The 18393-nt window shown below is 34.5% G+C and overlaps 1 protein-coding gene and 1 pseudogene across 1 annotated transcript in view; both read left to right on the plus strand.

The window, feature by feature from the left end:
• LOC121241837 (pentatricopeptide repeat-containing protein At2g04860-like) overlaps positions 1-5476 on the plus strand; it is a 60527-nt gene extending 55051 nt beyond the window's left edge. Inside the window, exons 2-3 of the mRNA XM_041139687.1 lie at positions 3133-3746; positions 3801-5476. Of these exons, the coding sequence (XP_040995621.1) occupies positions 3133-3746; positions 3801-5308 (2122 nt within the window). The 3' untranslated portion in view covers positions 5309-5476. The remainder of the gene's footprint in view (positions 1-3132; positions 3747-3800) is intronic.
• Positions 5477-7613: 2137 nt separating this feature from the next.
• On the plus strand, positions 7614-9294 carry LOC121242177 (annotated as a pseudogene).
• The last annotated feature ends 9099 nt before the right edge of the window (positions 9295-18393 follow it).

Consider the following 18393-nt stretch of genomic DNA (forward strand, 5'->3'; position numbering starts at 1 on the left):
ATTCAAAATTCAAATTGGACAATGGAAAGAAACTAACGGCTCGTGGATGTATAAAAGCTGAGGGCTTTGTGGGTTTTTTCTTCTTTTTTTTTTACCGTTGCTGGAATGGTTTGCGTTTTGTTTTTAAAACTTTTTAAAATAGAAATTGAGCAACGGAAAGAATGGCTAAATTTCTCTCCTTTCTTGTCTTATAAAATGATTCAAAATACCCACATTTAATTTGGAAAAATATAAATATAAATATAAATTTTTTGGTTTAATTTTTTTATTTAATGTATAGCGAAAATTAAGAAACATAAAATTGTGGGTTTGGTATAAAATTAATAAGACGAAATTACACTTTGTATCTCAAAACTATATTGAGTGCCACAATTTAAGATTCAATTGTTAAGCCGAAAGAATAATAAGTTAGAAGAGATGATTTAAGGAGAAAGAGAAATGATATTTGTTTATAAAAAAAATAATATTTATAGTCATAGAGTGCGCAAGTGTTGCATGGGATATACATGAAAAAATTAAATTTTTAATAGTAAATCTCTCTTTTTTTAACATGAGTGCGCACAACTCATTATTATATCTAATATGAACTGGTAGAAAAAGAATGACACCTCTCACTCTCTCCTTTTTCTCTCTAAAGTAGCCCCCCTCAAATAACCAAGACTAGAGGGGAGGGGGTTGGAGCTTTGTCTCCTCCCTCCCTCCTCCCTCATCCATCTTCTCTCTAATTTTTTCTTTTATTTTTTATGATTTTGTATGCTTTTCTTTTAAAGTAGTGCGAAATGCCGATATGTTGTTTCTCCAGAACCCGACGACCACCACACGCTCCACCGCAAGATTCCCAAGTCACCAATTTTTTAGACAGGTGAAGAATTTCGTCAAACGGAGCGGCACGTGAGCCACACACAAGGTCCAAAGTACACGCGTGACATCCACGCGCCACTGCAAGGGGAGCTCTACTGCCGCCACGCGCCACCGCAAGGGGAGCTCTACTGCTGCCACGCGCGGCATTTCTGTGACCAGGGCTATCGGTTTTGTCAGACTCGACTGTCCACTGTACTTCCAAAGTGGCACGTGTCCCTCACGCGCCACCACAGTCCCTATGTTTGTTTTTTTTTATTTCATCTAAGGTTGAGAATGCGGATCTACAGCTTTCCAAGTTGTATTTCTCTATTTTCTCATATATCATTTACGTTTTCTGTTATTTCCGTTGTTTTACATGAATAATAAAAAAGAAATAGTCTCTTGAACATTTTTTCCATATATGAAAGTCATCTCCTCCTTTAGGGGTAGGGTTTGAAATCTCTGCTTTAAGCAGAGTGTGGTTTCTCAGATGGTTTGTTTGTAGAAAATTCTAGAAGTTAAGATCATACCAATTATAAAAGAATTTGTTTACTGGTGGAGCCCTAACTATAAATAATTGGCTTATAATCTGAGTTTTTTCTTATATGTATCAGTTACAGTTGTAACTTCACTTTCATAAATGAATGCAATCTATTTAAAAAAATGAACCGGTAGAGATTTTAATTGATATTTCATCTTGCATATATTGGAAAGAGTAATATTATATACAGTTTTAGAATATTCAATCATCGCACACTCAATTTGAAACCCCATGAGACTCACCTTAACAAAGAGTTTTTTCATGAATTTTAAATTTCCTCACTTTTTTTAAAAAATAAATACGTAGAACTTAGACTCTCAAACTGTTAAAGATCATTTTCCAATAGAAAAATGAGAAATCATGAAAGTCTTTAATAATATTATATCTTCAATGTTCTAATCTTTCCTATATAATAAATGGTGTGAAGACCTTGACCTTGACACCTAAAGTTGCACTTTGCCAATTCCCACCAAATTTGGAAGTGCTTTCATCATTGAATGCTCGTGATTTTTCTTCGTCTTTATTTCTTTAATGTCTTCCCTGGACATCCAGAGGACCACGCATGTAATTTCAGCACCGGTGGAATTCCAAACCAGACAGAAGATTCCAACTCTAACGAAACAACATGAATCTTAAAACTCTCCTCTGCTTCCTCTGCCTCTTTATCTCTCTATGTCACTCCTGCGCAACCCCGACCCTATTATTTCAAGCATGGCATGCAACCCACTGTCTTTCTCTTTTTGTATCTTTTCTGTATCTGCATTCATGTTTCGTAGTAATTGTTTATAATCGTATGGTATGATAGGGGTTCAATTGGGAATCGAGTAATAAAGGAGGATCGTACTTACAATTCACATCTATTAATCTTATAGCATAAAATTAATATACTAGAATAATTAGACATTAATAATTTATTAATCTCACTAATAAGTTTGATGTTACTTATACTATACTAATATAATTGAACATTAATGAATTAGTAATCATTAATAATAAATACTAAATTCTCACAATTAAGTTTAATATTAAAAAAATTATAATACTAAACTTATATAGTGTCATATGTGTAAATGATAAACCGGATCGGACAAGACCAAAACTGAAAGTTCCGGTTTTTAAATTTTCAAAACCGGTACATATCAGTTTGATTCCAAAATTTCTCCAAAATGGGATCATATCGAACCAGTTACACCCTTAAATACGACTCACCACCCCTACCGCCAATTGTGGAATCTCATTTTGGCAGTGCTAACTGGCTACTAACGAAGCGACGTCATTTTGTAAAACACAATCTCGTATCATCTATATTTTCATTATCTTTTAATGACGTGTAAGCCTATAATTTTAGCGACATTTGGGATGCATATAAGAAATACATAATTTTTAAAATTCTCAAAATTTCACATAATTTTATTTCCCAATATTACTGAAACACAAAATATTTTTCAATTTCAAATCTTCAAATTTTTTTATCTAATCATTTAGTTAATCATTATCCAAACACAAAAATAATACTTTTATAAACTTCAAAATAAAAATAAAAATCAAATAATAAAATCAAATAATTTTTTAATTTTTTAATATTTTTATTCAAATTTTCTCTCATTTTTTAAAAATTAATAAAATGTATTAGCTTAAACCATTTTAATACTATTCACATCGTTACGACATTTTTCATTGTACAAGTATATTAACAGGTGATGTCGTGTTGGTGAGCTACTGGAGGCAAGTCGAACCCATGACGTTGAGACTACGCTTGGATGTTTAATCCGCACTGCACATGTGCGGAGTATGAACTTGTCCTACTCGTTTAGTCTCCTTAAAACTCCTTACCTTTCTCTCTTTCATTCCGTATTTAAATCACTCGTTGAAAGCAAGAACTCTGGCCAGGCATTGGGCCTTTTCCGCCAATTGCTGCAATCAAACGTAAAACCAAATGACCTCACTTTCTCTTTGCTCCTTAAAGCCTGTAGATCGTCGTCGTCTTCTTCTGCTTTGAATTCACCCAATCAAAAGATACAAGCAAATCAGATTCAGACCCACTTGGTAAGATTGGGCTTTGACCAATTTGTATATGTGAGTACTGCATTTCTTGATTTATGCATGAAATTGGGATGTATAAAACATGCACAGAAGTCGTTTGATTATATGCGTGATCGAGATGTTGTGACTTGGAATGTATTGATTTGTGGGTATTCGCGAAATGGGTATGATTCTGATGCATTGGAACTCTTTGTTCAAATGCTTAGAGAGGGTTTTAGTCCTTGTCAGACGACTTTGGTTAGTTTGGTTCCATCTTGTGGTCAGCATGAGCTAGTGTTTCAAGGGAAGTCTATTCATGGGTTTGGAATTAAGGCTGGCCTTGATTTGGATTCTCAAGTCAAGAATGTGCTTACCTCTATGTATTCTAAGTGTGCAGATTTGGAAGCTGCAGAACTTTTGTTTGAGGAAATGGTTCAGAGAAACGTGGTTTCTTGGAATACCATGATTGGCGCCTATGGGCAGAATTGTTATTTTGATGACGCTATGCTTGTCTTCAAACAAATGCTGGAGGAGAGTGTGGAAGCCAATTCAGTAACCATTGTGAGCCTTCTGTCAGCAAATGCTCATCCTGAATCTATACATTGTTATGCAATCAAAACTGGTGTTGTCAATGACACTTCTGTGATTACTACACTTGTTTGTGTTTATGCAAGGTACATGAACACAGAATTTGCCGAGCTGCTTTATGAGTCATTTCCCCAGAAGAACTTGGTTTCCCTTACAGCAATTATTTCAAGCCATGCTGAGAAAGGAAAGATAGATTTGGTGGTGGGTTGCTTTAATCAAATGCAGCAATTAGAGATGAAGATGGATGCAGTTGCTATGGTCAGCATCCTCCATGGGATTACACATCCTGCTCACTTGGGCATTGGACTCACATTCCATGGTTATGGATTAAAGATTGGGTTGAGTGATAATAGTTTGGTTGCAAATGGCCTGATAAGCATGTACTCCAACTTTGATGATATAGAAGCTGTTTTTTCTTTGTTTTTTGAGATGCGTGAGAAAACATTGATCAGCTGGAATTCTGTGATATCTGGCTGTGTACAGGCTGGAAGGTCAAGTGACGCCATGGAGTTGTTCTGTCAAATGAAGAGGTTTGATCACAGTCCAGATGCCATTACCATTGCGAGTTTACTTTCAGGTTGTTGCCAACTTGGATACCTACAATTTGGGGAGAGACTTCATACTTACGTCCTAAGAAACAATCTAGAAGTGGAAGATTTTGTTGGAACTGCTCTTATAGACATGTACACCAAGTGCGGAAGAATAGAGTGTGCTGAATGGGTGTTTAAGAGCATCAAAGAGCCATGTTTGGCAACATGGAATGCGATAATCTCAGGCTACAGTTTATATGGGCTCGAGCATAAAGCTCTTGGCTGTTATTCTGAAATGCAAGTTCAAGGACTAAAACCTGATAAAATTACCTTCTTGGGTATTTTAGCTGCTTGTACTCATGGGGGTCTTGTTGATGAAGGGAGAAGATACTTCCAAATCATGAGAGAAGAGCTTGGCATGGTGCCGGGTTTGCAGCACTATGCATGCATGGTTGGTCTCCTTGCTCGTGCAGGCTTGTTTGAAGAAGCAACGGATTGTGTCAAGGATATGGAGATTAAGCCTGATTCTGCCGTGTGGGGAGCTTTGCTAAGCGCTGCTTGCATCCATCAAGAGGTCAGGCTTGGGGAATGTTTTGCCAAGAAGTTACTTTTCTTGGATTGCAGCAATGTTGGGTTTTTTGTGTTAATGTCAAATCTTTATGCTATGAAAGGGAGGTGGGATGATGTAGCAAGGATGAGGGACATGATGAGAGACAATGGAGGGGATGGCTGTTCAGGAGTTAGCATCATTGAAATGACTTCATTTGAAGACATGAATAGAAACTAGAAACTTGTGCTTGAGTAAAGTAAATATGAATACAAAATTTTTGGCTGCCTGAGTTTTTATTTTAATTTTTTGAATGCTGATTGATTTTATCCTATATTTGTTACATAAATTCACTTGCATCTAGGATTTGATGCAGTTGCGCGTGAGAAATAACGTATTTGATTAGAGCAATTTCACTACAGCCAATTTAGGATTTTCCAGTCTTCTGAAGTAAAATAAACATATGCTATTTTTCCTGGAAAATAAACGTTCGCGAATTTTGTTTTTCCCTTCTCTATAATTTATTATTAATTCTCCATTAAAGAATCTTCAACTTATCGTGATTATTGATTAATGGTTTCGTCCTACCCTTGGTAGTTTTAAGTTAAACATAAATGGCAGCAATTGACCTGATAAGCCATGCATCTAGTCCAACTTTGATAAGATAGAAGCTGTTTTTTCTTTGTTTGTTGAGATGCGTGTGATAACATTGCTCAGCTGGAATTCTGTGATATCTGGCTGTTCCCAGGCTGGAAGCTGGTCAAGTGACGGCATGGATCATCAGTAGTTGTTCTGTCAAATATTAATGACGATGCATGCAGCTTGGTCAAGATGACCGTCCAGATGCCTTTACCATTTTGATTTTCCTTTCAAGCGGTTGCCCGCTTGGATATATACCTTTTTTTTTTTTTTTTTTTTCTTGGGCAAGTAAGTAATTTACAGATAAACTATCATATACAAGATACAAGTTTAGTGAGGTGGGATTTCTCTACAATCTTCTCAAAGTCAACACACATTATAACACAAAAATAAGAACATAAAGGAGGTGATCGGAGTCAAAAATACCCAATTTCCACAAAGAGAGGTCGCTTGAAGACGGTTTTTGAATAGTCTGATATATAGACTATTAACCTGCAGCTAAAAGCTACAGTACAAAGGGGTGTGTTGCAACGTGTTGATCTGGACAGACTGGAAGAAACTTTCACATCCACTTTCACTTGATCTTCGGTTAGGAAAAGTGAGAATATAGTGTAACAACTAAAAACTGAGACGAATCGTTGGCGAGGGGCCACCACTGGCTGTGGCGGCGTGTGCAGTACACGCGTCACATCTAGAGAGAGTTGAAAGGACGGAACAGCAAGATTCGACACTACTGATCCAAACGATGCGTGGTTGCCCACTTGGATATATACCTACTACATGAGTTTGGATACCTTTTTCTTTTCCATCATGTAATATTTATGCAATTCACCTGCATAATTAGAACAGATGTTTAGTTCACCAAGCTTAAACTTTGAATCCTTTGATATCCTCTTCCACTGTTTTGGTATCATATACGTTCTCTGTATCCTCAGTGAATGTCAGTAAAATTCAAAGCAGTAATTTGATTGATATAATTATTTTGATAAGCAACGTCGTCTAGCTCACTGCAAATTTTTTCACTGGTTTTCATGTGCTTTCTAAATATTGAAACCTCATATTATACAGTACTATAATTTTCACATCTAAATATTGGGAAAAAAAACATTAATTAGTACTGTTCTTAAATAATCATGATTATCAATAATCATAACGGTGAACTCATATGTTGTAGTACCGTTCTTAAAATATATAAGCCTTAGTATGTTTTTGGAGATGAGATAAAATGAAATAAGTTGAGATAAAAATTAAAAGTTAAATAAAATATTATTAAAATATATATTTTTAATATTATTTTTATTTTAAAATTTTAAAAAGTTGAATTGTTTATTTTATTTTGTGTGAAAATTTGATAAAGTTATAATGATTAAATGAGATGAGACTAATGTTAAAAAAAACGAAGCTAAGATGCCGTTTGGATAGTGAGTTGAGATAAAAGTTGAAAATTGAATAAAATATTATTAGAATATTATTTTCTAATATTATTATTGTTTTGATAATTGAAAAAATTGAATTATTTATTATATTTCTTTATGAGAATTTGAACAAATTATAACGATGAGATGAGATGAGATGAAATACTTTCACTAAGAACTTAAATAATCTGTATTGAAGTAGTCAAACAATAGGGACTTGAAATATAAACTACAGTATTTGGGAATGTTTCTTCATATTTAAAGATGCACTATTCATATTCAAAAGTAATATTTTATTCTAAAAAATCAGACTCGACTACTTCGATATTTTATTCTAAAACCAGACCCAACTAATAGTTGAGAAATAAGTTGAGCAAAAATAATAGTTGAAAAATAATAATTTAAGTAAAAATTAAATTATTAATTAATATATAGTTAGTATAGTTATAAAATATGAAAAAAAAAAATTTAAAGGTCACATATAGGCCATAATGCATAGACCTTATCGACGTTAGCGCACTGATAAGTACCGTACGTGCAAAAAGCGCCACAACACAAATTGTATTCGCATAAGATTTGAACCTTATAATTTGCTTCATTTTCAATTCCTCCGGCAATCCGAATACTGCAATTGCACCACAATATTCAGGCGCCGACCACCAGCTTCACTTTGTGATGATACCGTTGATGTGTCCGGGACACATTATTCCCATGGCTGACATGGCCAGGCTTCTGGCACAACGTGGTGTTATCATCACCATTATCGACGACCTTAAATGCCATCCGAATCAAGCCGATCATCGACCGTGCCATTGAATCCGGGCTCCCAATCCGAATTGTCCAGCTCCGGTTGCAACTCCATGAGGTGGGCTTGCCAGAGGGATGTGAAAGTATCGATACAATCCCTTCACGCAGCTTGTTTGGAAACTTCTTTGCTGCTGTTAATAAGCTGCAACAACCACTGGAAGAATTACTTGAAGACATGGAACCGACTCCGAGTTGCATATTGGCCGACAAGAATCTTCCTTGGATACCTGATGTTGCTAGAAAGTTTAACATACCAAGACTTTTATTTGATGGCACAGGTTGTTTCAATCTCTTGTGCTGTCATAGTTTGCACGCATCTCAGGTCCACATGAGTGCCTCCAATTCAGAGCCCTTTGTAGTGCTAGGTTTACCTGAAAGAATTGAGTTAACTAAAGCACACCTACCATCGGGCTTGAATCCCTCCATGCAAGATTTTAAAGATCTTCGTGCAAAGATAAGAGCATCTGAAGAAGGAGCTTATGGAATAGTGATCAACAGTTTTGAGGAGTTGGAATCAGCATATGTTAAGGAGTATCGCAAGGCAAAAGGAGCTAATAAAGTTTGGTGTATTGGCCCGGTTTCACTATCCAACAAGACGGACTTGGAGAAGGCTCAGAGAGGTAACAAGTCCTCCATTGACAAAAACAAGTGCTTGAAGTGGCTTGATTCGTGGCCTGACAACTCTGTTGTTTATGCTTGTCTTGGAACCCTTTGCCGCCTCACACCATTACAACTAATAGAGCTTGGTCAAGGCTTGGAAGCTTGCAACAAGCCATTTCTCTGGGTCATTAGAGGAGATAATGGAAAAGAAGAACTAGAGAAGTGGATATTAGAGGATGGTTTTGAAGAGGGAACAAAAGGGAGAGGCCTCTTGATTCGGGGCTGGGCTCCTCAAGTACTGATTTTGTCACACCCTGCAATCGGAGGGTTTTTGACCCATTGCGGCTGGAACTCAACGCTAGAAGCGATTTGTGCTGGCGTGCCAATGTTGACATGGCCTCTTTTTGCTGATCAGTTTTTTTATGAGAAGTTGGTTGTGTAAGTTTTGAAGATTCGTGAGAGAGTAGGGAATGAGATAGCTGTCCCCGTGGGGGAGGATGGAAAATCTGGAGTCTTGGTGAAAAGGAAGAGAGTTAAGGAAGCTATACAAAAGATAATGACTAAAGGAAAAGAAAGGGGAGAGAGAAGAGAACAAGTAAGAAAGCTTGCCGAGATGGCAAGGGAGGCAACAGAAAAAGGCGGATCTTCATTCCTTAACATTACATTGTTAATCGAAGATATAAGGAAACTAGGCATGGGCATTTAAGCTTAAAGTCATATGCAGTAAAATGATAATTAGTCCTATGTTTTTGCATTGAAGGAATCGTTTGGATGTTTGAATTTATTTTTAATGATTAACGAAGTGAATATTAATAAAATTGTAATTTTTTTTCTTAATGGCCAATGGTGCATGCTTAAAATATATTTGAAAGAAAATAGAAAACAAAAATGCAATTTATACTTTGTAGGGACCAAAAAAGGGACCGGTACCAGCGGTCCAGCACCCTAACCGAGAATGGATGGTTCTTTTATGTTGTCCTTTGGCCGCAGGGACTCATGCTTACACTATTCCTTCATGATAATGCATCACAAATTGTGAATGATAACATAACGTAGTAGCTAAGAGCACTGGTAATAGCTTATTTATCTTTATTTTTATTTTTATTTTTATATTTATATAATATGTCTTTAAATTTATCTATATTAACTTATGCATATCTAAATTTTTATATTATTATGAATAGTGTTTCAAACTAGTTTGAAGAAGTACTATTCACTCTTCAAATATTATTTTTAATGTTTTTTCTCTCTCTACCCATTAAAATCAACTTTATGTAATTTTTATTAAGATGATTTTGATATATAAAATTTGTATTAAGTTGAAGATACAAAGTATTTTTAAGTACATATTAATATTTATTGATAAAATTGATCATTTTGATATATGAAATTAGTAATATTTAGATATATGAAATTTATATTTTTGAGCATATGGTACTAATTGTAAAATATATAAAAAATAATAATTTTAAGAAAAAAAATTAAAAATAATAATATTTTTTTATTATTTAGTTAAAAAATACATAATCCAATATGTGTGTTTTTCTTGATATATAAAATCAATCTTTAAAAGATGTGATTTTAAAAAGCATATAGAGAAACTAACGTTTGTGCTCAGATTGCTATGTAAAATGTTCCTAAATATTACTTTTAGTAGTCTAGAAGAGTAATGTTACATACAGTGGTGGAGTGTGTAAGTATTATACAATCGCTTTGAAAATGAATAAAGTCTACTATTAAAAAATTAATTTCTTTTCATATGTATCTCGTATTTATTTATTTTTAAGTAATTATACGACGCTTATACACTCACGACTGCAACTATCATTTTCCAATCAAGAAAGCTTATTTTGATGCTTACATTCTTTTTAGCCTCAATTAGTTTGAGGAAAGCCCTGCTTTTCTGTTCGAGCGTTCATTTTACTGTTAGTTGCTTTTTTAAATTTTCTTTATTTTTTTATTCATATTTTTTAATATATTTAAATATTTTTTAAAAATAAAAAAATATATCAATATATTTAAAATTACTTTTTTTATCATTAAATAAAAAAAAAAATAGTTAACGGTTAAATGAAGCGGTAAGTATTGGCGGCATAGTAATTTTTTCCTTTCTTTCTCACTGATCAGCTGGTTGAGTGCTGGCAGCGTACTGTGCTCGTGTCCCAAGTTCCAACTACTCATTTCAATTTGATGCTCTGTATCTTAACGGAGGGAAGATAAGTACACGACTGAATTCATGGCATGGGAAACGTGCCTTAGTTTATCATTCCCATTCCCTTAATGCTTATGTATGCTCTTACGTCACAGCCAAACCAAACAACTGAACAAGAAGCTGACACCAAAGCTCAGGAACACTGCTGTATATTAGCAGCAAGGCAAATGTATCAACCAGAAGAAGATTGTTTCTCAGCCACAAATATTTTGGCCTGAAAATTGCAGCACGGTATGTGTTCTGAGCAGGACATCTTTTACAAATGAAAAAGATTACTGTGCCGCTCCAAAGTGACCGCCATATTTGACCGCTCAACGAAATTATTATTATTTTTTTACTTAATAATGAAATGAATGACTTTAAATATATTGATATATTTTTTTTTATTTTTTAAAAATATTAAAATATATTAAAAAATATGAATAGAAAAATAAATAAAAAATTACAAAAGTAACTATCGGTAACACTGAGCGGTGCTACTCAGGCGGTAGAGTAGCACTGCTTTTTACAAATATGCCAAGTTTTTATCTAATTTATTTTTCTTGAAAGAAAATATTCTAGTCACAAAATGATTATACAAAAACAATTTCATAAATTGATATTACTTCATGTGATTCGTCAGATTATAAAATTATTTTTATTATAAAGAAAATCTAACGAATCAGATGAATCTACATAAATAATTTAAAGAAATTATGTCGTCTTTTCATTTTTTTACAACAAAAAAATGTTCTATAATAAAATATATAATGTCACGACTCACACCCCGTTCTCGTGGGTGAATCTTTTAATTTGAAATTCATAATAATGGAAACTTAAATACAATAATTTTTTAAAATTAAATGACCTAAAAATCCTACTAAAGAAAGTAAACCCGACATGAATAATATTCTCTCAAATATCACAAATCCACTTATCTTACCTAGCACTTATCTCACGTTTCTCTTGTAATCTTGTGACGTACTATATATTTCAACTGTCACAATCATTAAAATCATCTGAAAAATAAAAATTGGAGATAAACAGGTAAGTCCAACGACTTAATAAGCAGTAAATCTAAACTAGTATGTATACATAAGCCAATTACAAAATACAGAATAAAACAATCTAAAAAATAATAGTGGTGTTTTAGAATTATTTCATTACAATAATAATTTAGTAAAAAAACATTCGGTATAAGCATAACTGAAATAGCATCAGAAACATAAATACAAACCATGTTTAACCTTGTGGCAAGATTGTGCATAATTGTGGTTGGTCAAGTAGAACAAATGCCACTTTGTCTCCAAAGTTAGTGCATTCAAAACAAAGGCCACAATTGTACACCTATGTAGGGGTATAACCAGTCCGTTTCAGTCCAGTTTTAGACATATTTTAAAACTGAACCGATATATACTAGTTTTGAAATTTGAAGAACTGATATTGCACCGGTATTTTCAGTGTTACCAATTCCAGTCCAAATTTTTCAGTATATTATATAGTATATATATTATAGTATCTAATAATATAGTGATAATATATTGTAGTATATTATAATATATATTATAATTGTATTATAGACTATAGTGATGTATTATAATATATAATATAATAATTAGTAATTTATCATATAATACAAAATTAGTATTATATATAATTATATATAAAATATAAAAAATAGTTTATAAAATATAAAAAATTAAAATATATATATATATGAATTGGTCTAGTACAATGTTAGAAAAAAGAAAATCGAAACCGGACTGATTTTGACCGGTTTTGAGAAAAATGAAACTAGTACTGGACCGAACTGAACTAGGGACGGAATGGTCTGATTTGATTTATTGGTTCATCGGTTTTTTCTTTCACCCCTACACCTATGGCAAGGTCAGAACATAAACCACATTATATACCCGTGGTAAAACCATAAGAGAGGCAACAATTATAACCCTTGGTAGGGCCTATAACCAAGGTAATACATAATCTTATGCCTCGAGAATTTCAAATACAATTCAATAACAAAATAATATACTTAGCAGATAATATCGTAAAATCTATTAAAAATTTCATACTTCATAGTCACATTTTACCCAATAGAAAAACAAAGTACAAAAAAGTTGCTTGGGATTATACATGTCATGATAAAATGTCAGATTTTATTTCTCAGATAAAAAGAGTAGTGCAGAAAATAATCGAGGTTGGTTTCATAAAAAAATATGCAAGTTTTCTAAAACAATCAACCTCAGCTCATTTTAGACAATGTCATCGCTTACCTAACTTTTGCAGTGTACTATCTAAGCTTTGAATCTAAATAGTAACATTATCATAACCTAATTCAAAAAAATATCACTACCTATTAATAACTCATATAAGTAGAAAACCAACTTAACTAACAAAATTCTATAACTCACACCATAGCTTGATAAATAGACAAATAGTGCATAATGGTGCCTTAGGTTTATCACGGCCCAAGCATTAAATCTGATTAGTCCAACCTTCTTGAATTCGCTTAAATTCGATTCCAACATGCATCACATCTACATTTGTACTCCCAACACATCAAAACACTAGCTCACATCTTACAACCATTCCCTCCTTCGACCATGACATTATCATGAAGGAACCTTCCAAACATCAACCAAGCCATGAAATCACTCAACTAAAATTTCAACATCCAACATAGACAACCCAAACTTCTAGTAAGCACTAAACATACAAGTCACAAAACTTAAAGGGTGATTACAAGGCTAGAGCTCGAGGGTACCATACCAGTCTCAAAGCGGCGTCCACTTAGTTTCAGGAGCAAGGCGATGTCACCTAGAGATGGTTCGTGGTGGTCTAAGACACTTGGCAAGATGAGGCGATGTGGCTAGCTGTAGTGGCCTCCACTCGTCACTCGAGTTATACTACAACAAAGAGTGAGCAAAGTGATAGAGAGGGAGAGGGAGAGAGAGAAGGGCCTAGTTACAGCGTGTGGTGGTCGGAACAATAGGGACCAGAGCAGCACTAACTTGGGATGGGCGGCATGGGATTGGGCACAACAAAACATCATAAAGGATAAGAGAAAGAGAAACCAATATACAGAGGGAGACTGAGGGAAGGAGAAAGAGTAAAGCTTATTGGAGACAAACGCATAGTCAAACGGCGCAACTTCATGTGGCGGAGGAGCCTAATGATGGTGCACAAGAAAGAAGGTGAGAACAACTTGAGTGAGATAGAAAGAAAGATGGAAGAGAAAGGAAGAGACTGACCAAGGTGAGAGGATAAGAAAATAAAGAGAAAGAGAGAGAGAGAGAGAGATGAACGGAGCTTATCGGCGGCATGGCTTCGTACCAAGAGATGTGAGGGAGAGATAGAGAGAGAAAGTGAGAGGGAGAGATGTTGAGGGTAGGGATGGCAATATGTGACACAACTCATGAACTCAACACGAACATGACACGAAATTAACGGATTTGGGTTTGACGTTAATGGATTCGGATCATAATGGATTCGGATCAAAATGAGTTGACCTATTCAGATACGATTTATAAACGGATTAATAACGGGTCAACCTGCTTAACATGAAATCAACCCGTTTTGACCCGTTTATAATTTATTTCAAAATTAAAATTTTATTATTGTTATGTTATAATATTGGTATTTCTTAGTATGCTTATGTTTTTATTATTGGGATTGTAATTTTATACCTATGTTCATATATGTTATTGTATGGTTTGTAATATTGGTTTTATTATATGCTAAAATTTTAAAAATATTGATATATATATATATATATTAAGATATTGTGGTTATTAATAAATATAGATTTTAATTTTTATGTGAAATTATGTTAATTATGTCAAATGAGTTATGCGTTTTAGTGTAACTCATTTACATGAAACAAACGCGTTTAATTGAGTCGTATCGTGCTAACATATTTCTAATTAATTATTAAACAGATCAAAATGGGTGATACGACACAATCCGTTATCTAAATGAGTTGGGCTAGAGTTTGAAAGTTTGACACGTTTAGCTTAATGGGTTGGGTTCAGGTTAACTAATATGAACCCGCGGGAATGGAATCTCTTAAACCCACAATCAATTTGAAAACTCATCCAAGAAAGTCAAATTCAAGTCAATAGATGGAGAATCTATATCCATTGAGAACTCATTTTAAGAACCTGTCTCAAGAATCCAGATTACAAGGAGGAATGCCACAAATGTTGTGATTTACCTTTGATAAGTTCAAAAGTTCAATCAAGAATAAGAGGAGATAAACTCAACTCACAAACAATAAATTCATTAAATTTCATAAACTCCTTAACATGAGGCTACAAAGAGTATTTAAACCAAAACCTGGTTTTATTAAAACCATAGCTAAAATAAAGCCTTTTCTTCCAAAACTACCCTTGGATGAATAGTTTCGTGACTACAGTACCACAGCTACAGTAACTCGGCTACAATACTTCTTTATCCTAGTTCCTAAAAAGTTACTTTCCAAATAAGCCATTGGCCAAAATACAAGACCTTCTCAAAAATCCTGGTTCATAAGAAATAAGACATATGTGGGCCAAGCATCCTCAAGCCCAATTATTTTAGACTAATTCCTATAACTAATAAAATAAGCCACTTTAATGAAATAAACATGTCGAAGGCCTTCAATCACACAATTATAATAATAGGTTGTGACACCCCGACTCTCACGTACAGGAACGCTTGAATTGTGACGTCGGGATGATGACAACAAGGTCACGCATTCAATGATAAGTGATCAAGTGTATGCAACATCCAAAAGTACACAATAAAAGTCGCAGTGGTTAATATAAATAAGTCAACTAAGTATTAGAAATTTAAATACAAATATCCAAAACAAATTACCTTTAAAAAGTTATACAGTTATTCCAAAATATATTACAAAAGGCAAATACATAAACAAGTGATAAAACGAATCTCGATACACGAGAGCAACCCCAGATCACTCCTCCAACGGAGCCAAAGCCTAAGGCTCGTCATCCTCATCTGCATCAAAATCTGCGATACCATAAAACGGTACCACAGGTAAGTAATAATCCAAACAATTCTCGAGATAAAAACGCATTAATGCAACTAACAAACATATCCCAAAACCTCATTTTCCCCAAAAATAATTATTTTCCAACATACGCCAAAAACCTCATTTGACCATAAACACGCCATGAATAATACCCATCATTTTTTCAGAAAATGTGCTCGTAACCATTAAATAATAAACCGATAACAAAATCATTTATCGGACACTGTAGGTAGGAATCGCAGGCGGGACTATACCACCATCCATACAATTCCTTTTCACACAAGAGATACTCATCAGAGCACTGTAGGAGGGAATCACAGGCGAGACTCTACCACCATCTCTGCTTACCACCATCCCTACCGCGTGCACTGTATGCGGGAATCACAGACAGGACTATACCACTATCCCTGCGTACCACCATCTCTACTGCGTGCACCGTATGTGGGAATCACAGGTGGGACTATACCACCATCCCTATAGTCTCTTTTCCTTTCTCTCAAACCAGTCAATCCAATCATTTCAAACATACTCAAAATCATTTTTCACATGAAAACTCAGTTTTCAAATAAACACATGAACACGTATGCAATCATGCGAAAACCCAGTTTTTAGTTACAAACATGATCATGCGTGCAAATATGCAATGTACATGAAATGCCACAATATCCAACATCTAACAATTCACAACACAGTCCAAAACACATAAACAACTCCATACTCCAATCCATCCGACCCTCTTATTCCTCAGACTCAGTTCGGCATAACCAACCATTTCACAGAAAAATGAGTTAGTGCAAAAATACATTTAAATCACAAAAGTTATTTAGGAAAATACCGGCGCTTTATTATAATTTTCGAAGGATCATGGAGCTACAAGAAGTGACAACATAGCAACAGAACAGTGCAAAATGCACTGTGGCCGTGGGTCTCAAAAATTCAATTTTGAATAATGACAAACCAAGACCGATAGGGTAGGGTTTAGGGATGTCGGTGAAGCCAATGGTGATGGTGGTTGGCCGTGATTGGTGGCATAGAATGCGGTTAAAGGCTAAAATACCCAAAACGAAAATATTGATGGTGGGGCTTCACCGGTGGCAAATCGGGGTTGAGGATGGGTGCATTAGGTTACTGGAAGGTCAAGGAAGATGTGGTGAAGAGATGGTGGCCGGAGGTGGCGGAACGGCAGCGTAAAGACTCAAGGAATGCCGCGGCTTGAGGCCGCACGCGGGGGCCAGCAGCGGCGCGAGAGGGGCTGGGAATGGAAGGGGGTGATCGCCGGCCGGTGAGGAAGAGAATGGGAGGGGCGGTGAGGCACACGGCGGCATGGTGGTGGTGGCTGGGTGGAGAAGAAGAAAACGCACAGAGAAAGGGAGAGAGGGACTCGTGCGCGCAGGAGGAAGCAGGGGAGGAAGGAAGAAAAAGAAGAAAAAGAAAGAAGAAAAAGAGGAAAGAGAAAAAGAAAAGAGGGAAAAGAAAAATGGAGGGAAAGAAATGAGATCTAATTCTCACATCTTGGGTCACAAAATGATCCAACGAAAAAGATTTTAAAACAGTAAATTAAATAAAATAATTTAAATATAGTGATTAAATGAATATAAAATAATTAAATCCAACAATAAACTAATTTAAAATAAAAAGTAATTTAAATAATAAACAATAATTAATAACAAGAAAACACATTGAATTAACAATTAAAAATCTTAAAATAATATAACGTAAATCATCTAAAATTTAAAACAAGAACTCATAATCTTAATAAATTCAATAATTTACTTAGTCAAAATACAAGTAAATACGGGGTATCACATAGGTCCTAATTTAAGTTGCACTCTTCCATAGCTTGTATCACGTAGATGATCTATGGATTTTATTCTCTCAAGAATATTCGACTCTTGCTAGACTCGTCCCAAGTGGATTACACTAATCTTTGCATTGCTTCCTTGATCTTCTTAACTCTTGAGATGAGATGAAATGAGATTAAAGTTAAAAAGTTGAATAAAATATTGTTGGAATATATTTTTTAATATTATTTTTGTTTTGGAATTTGAAAAAGTTGAATTGTTTATTTTATTTTGTGTGGGGATTTGAAAAAGTTGTAATGATGAAGTGAGATGAGATGAGATGTTTCCTGAAAACAAACGAGGTCGTAATTGACCCATCTAGAACTTACAAATGATCTTTAAGACTAGACCCACCTTAATTCTCATCATTCCCCCTCTCCTTAAAAGGATTCGACCTCGAATCTCCAGCTGCATCAAAGGGAAAAATGTTAGTAACATTGAAAACAATAGAACTATGATACTTACCTGGAAGATCCAATTTATATGCATTTCCATTAATTTTCACAAGAATTTGAAAAAGTCCATCCCAGCTACTTCTGTCATCAACAAGCAAAAGCATCAAACCTAAAGGAGTAAGTGGATTAAAACCATAAACAATTTCAAACGGAGAATAAGAAATAGTAATATGCAAGGTTTTATTATATGCACACTCTAATAAAGGCAAATGGTACTCCTGCAAACGTTCATGTAACAATTTAATGAATGGTAAATGATATTCTCACAAACGTTCATGAAACACACCTAAAACTTTTCTTACAACAAGATGACCACTTCAATTATATGCAAACTTAATGAATAAC

This window comes from Juglans microcarpa x Juglans regia, chromosome 8D, assembly GCF_004785595.1.
Source record: "Juglans microcarpa x Juglans regia isolate MS1-56 chromosome 8D, Jm3101_v1.0, whole genome shotgun sequence".
Lineage (NCBI taxonomy): Eukaryota > Viridiplantae > Streptophyta > Magnoliopsida > Fagales > Juglandaceae > Juglans > Juglans microcarpa x Juglans regia.